The sequence below is a fragment of the Crocodylus siamensis genome, chromosome 8, assembly GCF_052110815.1.
Source record: "Crocodylus siamensis isolate JL-2025a chromosome 8, ASM5211081v1, whole genome shotgun sequence".
Classification (NCBI taxonomy): Eukaryota; Metazoa; Chordata; order Crocodylia; family Crocodylidae; genus Crocodylus; species Crocodylus siamensis.
Genome location: NC_143402.1, coordinates 1394339 through 1402881, shown reverse-complemented (window position 1 = coordinate 1402881; position 8543 = coordinate 1394339). Strand labels below are relative to the sequence as shown.

At 45.0% G+C, this 8543-nt stretch overlaps 1 protein-coding gene across 5 annotated transcripts in view; it reads right to left on the bottom strand.

Moving 5' to 3' along the window:
• Positions 1-333: 333 nt before the first annotated feature.
• Positions 334-8543, bottom strand: part of PLS3 (plastin 3) — a 56532-nt gene continuing 48322 nt past the window's right edge. For all 5 annotated transcript variants that reach the window (XM_090058919.1, XM_090058918.1, XM_090058921.1 and 2 more), the window contains exons 9-17: positions 8225-8367; positions 6738-6833; positions 6058-6253; positions 5047-5125; positions 4509-4623; positions 4248-4381; positions 3215-3338; positions 2423-2547; positions 334-1590 (exon numbers count right to left, since the gene is read on the bottom strand). In XM_090058919.1, coding sequence (XP_089915045.1) covers positions 1458-1590; positions 2423-2547; positions 3215-3338; positions 4248-4381; positions 4509-4623; positions 5047-5125; positions 6058-6253; positions 6738-6833; positions 8225-8367 — 1145 coding nt within the window. In that variant the 3' untranslated portion in view covers positions 334-1457. The remainder of the gene's footprint in view (positions 1591-2422; positions 2548-3214; positions 3339-4247; positions 4382-4508; positions 4624-5046; positions 5126-6057; positions 6254-6737; positions 6834-8224; positions 8368-8543) is intronic.

The window sequence follows — 8543 nt, the reverse complement described above, 5'->3', positions numbered from 1 at the left end:
GAATAGAGGGGAAGAATCACTGCCCTTGACCTGCTGGCAGCGCTCCTCCCGATGCAGCCCGGGATGCCGGTCGCCTTCTTGGCATGAGGGCGCACCGCTGGCCCCTGTTCAGCTCCTTGTTCACTGTCACCCCCAGGTCCTTTTCTGCAGAGCTGCTGCCCAGCCTGTCACCCCCAGCTTGCCCTGGTGCAGGGGATCGCTCCCTCCTCAGTGCAGGACTTTGCTCTTGTCTTCACTGAACCTTCACTGAACCTCAATTTGAGTGAAAGAAAAGTGAAACGGGACCAGGAAAGGCTACAAGCTTAGATCAGACTGAACAAGCCAACACTGAGGTGTATTTAAATGTTTTTATTTCAACTAATGCTTTGCCACCATATTACATCACTTTGAATAGCTCAGAATAGCAATATGATCTCAAAATATAGCAAACAGCTTGCCAAAGCAAGAGTATATTAACTCCTATGAATACAGCTCCTTCCTTCTTTGGTGACAACACTTTCCAGTATTTTTCTGCAAAAATAGTTTTCTGTTTCGGCACGGTTGCTGTTCAGTTTATTGAACCCTGTTGTTTGTAACATTTGCTTCTTCTCCTCGCAAAACTTGACCACAATGTTCTGTAGTTTTATATCCAACAGCATTTTAAATAAAAAAGTATAGTTTTCATGCAGACTTTGTAAAAATTATTTTCTAGGTGCACACGACTGAATCAAGATGCGTACAAAAAGGCATTCATTTCCATTCCCAGATGTCACGACACCAGCAAAATGACAACAGCTATTATTGTGAAAGGCTGAGTTTCATGGTAGTCTCCAATATATTTAAATGTGAAACCCTTTAAAAAAAAATAACCGGAGAAAAATCTCTAGGCTTTATTTGTAACATAATCAAAATATTGTTAGATGTATAAAAAAAGCACCGTGTAAAGAGAATACTGCAGGAAGATTCAGATATATGTTTCAATTAACCTTTTAAGCCATGCTACTGGTTTGCAGCTAGTCCTGTAACTTTATAGTTACAAACGCAAGCGGAAGCTGAAACCCAGAACACACTTTGACCGCAATACAAATTAAACTGGCTGTCAGATAGAAAGCAAGATCTGTGTCTCTTAAGCTTCATGCCAACCCACCTTAGCAACCCTCAGAAGAAAAAACATGGAATATCTGAGAAACAGCACATCTGAAAACCCCAGAGCAGCATGCTAGGATGCTGGGCTGATATGAATGCATTTCTGTAAGCACTTGACAAGTCAAACTTTCACCCTGGGAAAAGAGCAAGTCTGTTCAGCTAAACTCCTCTCCCTGAGATTTTTGATAGCGTTCCCGTCTTGCAAAGCAAAACTGAAAGTCCTTTAAACTTCAACAGGTCTTAGGCCAACTGCATTTCAAGCTGGACACAGCGGATCTGCTAGTCTCGCACCTGGGATGGCAGGCTGGGCTTTTCTGCACGTGTCAATGATTTTATACCCTCTTCATTCCCCTGCCCATCAAGCACGCAAACACGGTCATGACCATCTTCGGTTTCACCTCCACCAGGTCCTCTGGGAGAGCGTACACTCGGGCACCAATTCTCCTTGCCATTGACACCGCATACCTGTTTGTCATTCAAGAAAACAGAGTCCAGGTGAGCGTTTACAGTCCTTTCCCCTTGAATACGACTAGCCTCACATCTCTCTGCCAGAGCAACTCCAATCACCACTAACAAATAGACTTAATTTAGGCTTTAACATAGCTAAAACAAATGTATTTCCCCTACCTGAGCAAGGTTTCAAGACACTGCACTGCTTTTTAAATAACTTTAGTTCAGGAAAATGTTGTATTTCTACGTACGACACTTAACACTTCGATTACAGGTCTTTCTACAGCTGATGAGAAAAATATAATAGATGAGCTGCATTGTCTATTACATATTTTAAAATCTGGTGAGATGGTAAACATTATTCAATGCCCTCTGGAATTAATGTTTCCGAGTAGGTTTGCTCCCTGTCTGCTTTCTATGAATATTCAAGCAAACCTTAGCACTAGCAAGAAAGTTGCCTGAAAACTTCCTGTGAGTTACTATGGTAGAGTCACCCCGGAGAGGAAGTTTCCAACATCCACTCTGTGCATTGCGCGACAAGCTTGCTTTGAAGCACCATGCTGAGGACGCTGCTAAAGGACCCCGGGCCCAGTCTTGAGTTCAGATTTCAAAACACCTGCTCCTGGCCAAGGATTGCAGAGGTCAGAGATGAAGATAAAGAGGATCACATTGCTAAGCGCTATCTGAGCATTCCTGCTTTCCTCTCACAAGCCTGGGAGGACCACAAGCAAGCAACTGTTGTGAAGCTGGAGGGTGGTTAGATTTGGGAGAGCAGACTGGCCTGGGAGCAGTGGAGATGCACAAAATAGGAACAGCAATGCTCCAGCCTCAGGCTGGACAGACTTACTTTGCATTATTTTGTTTGTCATCTTCCGACAGGTTGCCAGTCTTTACCAGATCGTAGCTGATACAACCGGGCTGTATAGCATCAATTAAATCCACCACCGCCAAGCTTGTGCTGATAGTCTTGTCCTGGTAGGAGACATGGTGACACGCATTAAGGAACGGACGGATTTGCTCTCTGTTTCACATTCAATCCAGAGGCAGTGGAAGGTGCAATGAAAACCAGACCCTCCAAAAACACTGGTTTCGACCTTTCTAAGATGTACTGAATTATTATAAAGTTTTTGCCCCTTACATTAGGGTGGGGGAAGGCTATTCCCTGAGCTACCATGCTGTGGCAAGGCTATGCAAGAACTGGGTTCAGGAAACAAGAGCCCCACTCCCACCCCTCCAACGTTGTTAAATGAAGTTGTCTGGGAAGAATGTGGGACGAGATGGTGAGTCTGGCTTCAAGTTATAACATAATACAATTACATTCATATGATATCATCAGCACACAATCCCATCCAATAACCACTCACGCCTTCTCCGCCTGGGAGCTAGTTAGGACTTTCCCCACCTGGGACTTCAAGGCTATTCCAGAACCTCACTCAGATGGTTGAGAACCCAATTTCCAGGTTAGTGTTTATTCATGCATGATTTATAACCCTCTGGCCCTGTGTCAACACTGTCCTTTAGTTTACACAGTGGTTCATGGAGTACAGATGTATGCAGCTGGAGTGCAGATGTTTGCTTGCAGTGCCAGGCAAAGGAAATGCCTATCGCCCCACTCCCATTGCAGAAAGGAGTCTCGTACCTTAAAGCTCTGGATGGAAGTCGACTTGCCAGCTTCCTTTAAGGTCCTGTTCACCCAGTTTACAATGATGTCGTCATTCGCTTTTTGACCGTCGCCGAGATCCTCAAGCACATTCAAAGTGTATCTGGGACCCAGCGAGAGACTGTTACTTACAAGCGAGGAGCAGACAGGGCCCTCGCAAGGTCCTGGTTACAACCGAGTCCAGACTTCAGCACTTGGGTAGGATAAAAGGGACCCTACCAGGAGATGAGGGCGTCTCTGGCAGCCTCCGCTCCAAAATATCCTAACCAGGCAGCAAATGAATGTCTAACGAGAGACACGTCACTAGGAAGTTACGGAAGTTGGTACAACCAATACTCAGCAAATCCCCTAACCTACACAGTACAAAATTGCATTAGTTCAGTCCCTTGTTAAACTGCGCACTTGCCATCAGCTCTGATGACCGTGGCTCATGAGTGATTTCAGACGGATAATGCATCTAAAGCTTTGCATGATTTAAAAGACAAATAAACATAAAGCTTAATGTTATTTTAAAAAGTAGTCACTTCCTTTTGTCTCTACAGTTCAACCTCAGCTTATTGTTTAGAGAGAGTTAAAAGGCACTGGTTAGAAGAACTGTTGCCCTTACAAAATATTTTTTTATAAATTATAAAAAATGTTTTATTATGGCAACAGTTCTTCTGACCAATGTCTTTTAACTCACTGTTAAAAGACTTATAAAATATAAAAATCTTTCCTATTTTCATAAATTCACTAAAATTGGGATCCCCCCATTAACATGAAAGTTTCTTTCCTTCTACCCACAACAGTATAAAGAGGCAAAAAGGAATTTCCAAAGGTGCAATAATCCAGTAAGCCCTTCATTTAGATTTGTTTCTAAAACACAAGAAACTCTTTTAAATACGCCTAGTTTTTGGCTCTCCATACATGGACTAGCCACTACAGAGGGACAGAAAAGCCACGTGGTAGCACGGGATTCACCAAGCCACACTTGTGACGTTAGCAGTGCAGAGTTGTTTCAGATCCGCTTTACCTTCTCATCAGCTGCCAGACAAGTGCAAGGGTCAGCGTTGGGTTCCCGTCATTCAGGTCCTGTCCACCAATGCCGACCAGAGAAAATTTGGCTGGATGCTTCCCCAAGTCTACTGCATAGTTACAGTTTTCTAGCTACACCCAGAGGGAGAGAAGTTGAACAAAAATCATGCACCAGAACAACAACAAGACCCCCAATATACAGAGAAGTTTCCCCATTTTGCATTAACTGTATTTCTAGCTAATGGCTTTTTTTTCTTACCTTCTTCATGTTTGCCCCGAGCTTGGGGTACGGAGGCTTGTTCACTTTATTCCAGTCAACAGGCACTTTAATCTTCTCATATAACTGCAATATTACCAATGCATCTTGGAGGTCGCTAAAAAAGGGATAGTGCCTGTTAGCCCTGGTGTTCCTTGGCGCACCTTCCCCCTGAGTAGGTTTCCAAAGCACAAGCCAGCAATACAACTACCATGAATGGAGAAAGACTACACACTTTCTCCCCTGCTTCAAAAGGGGAAAGTTGTGCCATTAAGTTAAATGCAGATTTCAGAGTACCCCAAGGATAACCAACACCCGGTCAGTGATTTGGCAATCTTGCTGGAGTGCTCCTAATTTATTTGTCCATTGCTAGAAAAGGATTAATGAAAATTAACCAAGCTTTCTGGTCTCCAAACACACCAACAAGAAGAAGCCTAGGTGGAGATACCCCTTGCTAAATCAATGGCAGCATCTAAAAACTGAGGTTGTGCTTTATTAAAAGCCAACTGCTCCTTCAAGAGCCCACCGGCCTGACACCTACCCATAGAGGTGATTTACGTGGGGGTTCACGCCGAGAGAGTTCATCCAGTTACGGAAGGTCCTTTCCTCGCGCGTCTCTCCTGAAAGGACAGAAAGAGACAATGGATTTAGATGCACAGGTAACCCCATATAAAAGTAGAGGTTTGGGGCCATTTTTAAGGCTAGCTACATAATATCCTATACTGGCTAAAACCAGCCGGCGATTACGTACACACTTCTTTGCTTTAAGAACAAAGTTTGTCCTGATGCCTCCCACCAGACTCGACAGGACAGGGGACAGGCAGCTTATTTTTAGGGTGAAAAACAGGTTTTATTTTTTTCCTTCCATGACTTTTAACAAGGAACTTGCAGAGCTACCCATATGCGGTGTTTGAATGTGCGTGGAAAGGATCCATGTTGCATTATGGAAGTAGTTCAGTCTCCAGCTGGCTGTGATTTAGGCACCGGATGCAAAAGACACAGCACAGGGAGCAAGCAGCAATAAGGAAGCCAGTCACTAAGTTTCTCATCTCAAGGGGCTGTCCCTGACTCACTGCTGCGCCCCTGGGCAAGCATCTCGGTGCCCACATGAAACCTTGTGTACAAGAAACGCTGCGGCTCCAACTCAGTGCTGCGGTAGGGGTTGATTCATAGAGGGGCTGCAAAGAGGATGGAGCTGGGCTATTCTCAGTGGGGGCAGATGGCAGAACAAGAAGCAATGGGTTCAAGCTGCAGCAAGGGAAGTTGAGGTTGGATATTAGGAAAGCCTCTCTCACAAGGATGGTGGTGAAGCAATGGAACAAGCTCCCCAGAGAGGTGGTGGCATCTCCATCCTTGGAGATTTTGAAGACCCGGGTGGACAAAATCTTGGCTGGGAAGTTGTAGCTGTGGCTGGTCCTGCTTGGAGCAGGGGGCTGGATAGATGCGACTCCTGAGCTCCCTTCAACCCTCACGTTCCATGATTCTGTGGTGCAAATGTTGTCATACGACATCCCCACCTTTAACACTGCCGCAGAAGAGAAGGTCTCGTTACCTTCCAGGAGAGTCCAGTCGATGTCCTGGTTCTCGGGCTTGGTGAGCGCTGGGTACTTGTTAAACAAGTTTGCCACGAAGGCCAAGTTCAGTTTGGGATTCCCACTGACCACGTCAGCAGGAGTCACGAACTGTCTGCAGCCCAGCCTGTCGGCCTGCTGAAGCATGTACTCTGCCCTCTTCAAGTCGTCCTTCTCCTATGGGAATCAACACGCCTGGATCAGAGCCGGCCTTTGGGAGCAGTCGTGGGTACCACTCAACTATGCCCAAAGACACAACTCCACTGGACTGCATGGGGCAGTTAGAAAGCAGAGCAGATATGCAGAAAGCAATGGAGAAATGCCATGTTAATTCAGGTCACCGTAGGGACTATGTTGGTTGCAATGTGCTTTCTCTAATTTCCGTCTTGTGCAAAGCCCCAAGTGGTGCTTTTTAAATAGGGTCATTAAAATGCATAATTCAGCATGCTGACAAAGAGCTGGAAGCATGAATTTATTTGCGCATGTTTGCTTTGTTCATGTTGAAACATGCTGGCATTTAACTGCAGGTCCAAAGCATGGGTTCCCACCAACATGTTCTCAGACACGGATCCCCCAGGCATCTTGACAGTCAGGGGCTGACAGCAGACTGTCCACGCCCGGCCGGTTTCCAGAATAAGGGTATAAAAGGCTGAATACTTACACTGAAACCTGACATGTTGATATCGATCTGTGGCTCTCCTTCTTTCTGCCCTTTTGGTGCAATTTGGTTGAGAAGGTGGAAATAAGCTCTGGAGTCCTGAAATCCATGAAACAGAGCGTCAGCTTCATCTCAGACAGGGGCAAAGCCACAGCAGCTGCACTTTGCAGCCTCCTCTTAATCAAGTCACCAGGCATAGCTACTGTATGTACCTTGACTGAATTACTGAAGTCAATGAGCTGGACAGATAAGAAAAAGAGCAATAGAAAAGCACCACAGCAGAAATCCAGGAGGCATGAGGGGAAAGAGAAAGAAAGTTAGCAACATTCGAGTCAGATTTAACAGCATTTAATCTGCAAAAGAATGGGCACAGTTTTAATTCTTCGCACCCCACAGATTGCTACAAGGAAAACAGCAAGTATAAAAAGGCCCTGATCTTTAACTGCCAGCAGAAACCTAAGGTGCTATAATCACACCAGCCTCCGGAGCAGCTTCTTACCCATGGCAGCTACTGTGCTGTCAATATTTTGATTATATAGGGTTTTCTCACTGCTTCGTGTTAATACAATGCAAATATTTTTCCTTAAAGCTGATAAAATCGAGCATTTTAAACTACTGTGGAGAATTTGGAGACACAGAAGAAGAGCTCATAGCCCTGCATCCAGTGGTAATTGTGAAGGAAATGCAACATCTGGGCTTGTTTTTTCCTGTAAATGCTGAAGTCCATCCCTTTGTGTGGCTGTGAAGAGCCCCACAATACTCTGCACCATCGTGAAGACTGGACTTTATTGAAGACCTGCATTTCCCCAGTTCCAACACACTACATTTTGGGTAAATATTAGCCGCCAACACAATTTCCATTCAGTTGGAGTGCTCTCCCATACAGATGTGACCAAAACATTTCCAAAGACAATGTCCCCCTTTTTTGGATGAGCTCTGGTCCACCGCCTCCTTTACAAGCTCTTGCAAATAGCTTCTGAAAGAAAACTGTCTTGAGCCTGTGCGTGCTTGCCATGTGAAAGCAAGCAAGACGCATACAGCAGTAAAAAAAACCCAAGGGCTTTTGAACTAGTCAGTCTGTCTTGCAAAGACTGAAGTGTCCAAAACAGACACCTGAGGTTTATCACTGGACAACTGGGTGCAAGCAGGCATTATATGAGTGCAAAGCCCCCATGTATATGGACGTCACATCACTGCTGTACAGAACTGGATCATCTCATGCTGAAGCACTAGATCTCTGATCTTGCAAGCATGTGCGTGCATGCTTCACCTCGCTATTTGTGTGTCCCCATTGAAAAAAACCAATGGCTCTGCTTTAGGCAGTGAAGCAGCACATGCCTGTTTGCAGACCCAGGTCCTAACTCATTAACAAAGCAGCAAATGTTTCTGAGGGAATTAAACACCACCTTGTCCATTCACAACCACGTCACGCTGGCGCGTAGCTCAGACATCCCAGCGACTCCTGAGAGAAGCAGGCAGCTCTCACATACCTTGATGTCTGAACTGAAGTTATTGATTTTGTGCCACCCGGCATTTTCCAAATGGAAGTTGGCCCATCTCAAGAGCAGCTCTTCTGGTGACAGCTTCATAAGATCCTCCAGAGTTTCACCGTCACGAAGCAAGGCAGCCAAAGCTGGAAGAAGAAACACAAGGATACTCATAGATAAAGGACAGGATTCTTTAAGAGATGACATCTTCCACATTATAATTAAAATTGGTAGGAAGTAGTTTCAACATTTTTGGAAGACTAAGACTTTGATCACATCAAAAAAAAAAGTTTTCTGCCATTTCCAACTCAGACAAAAACCA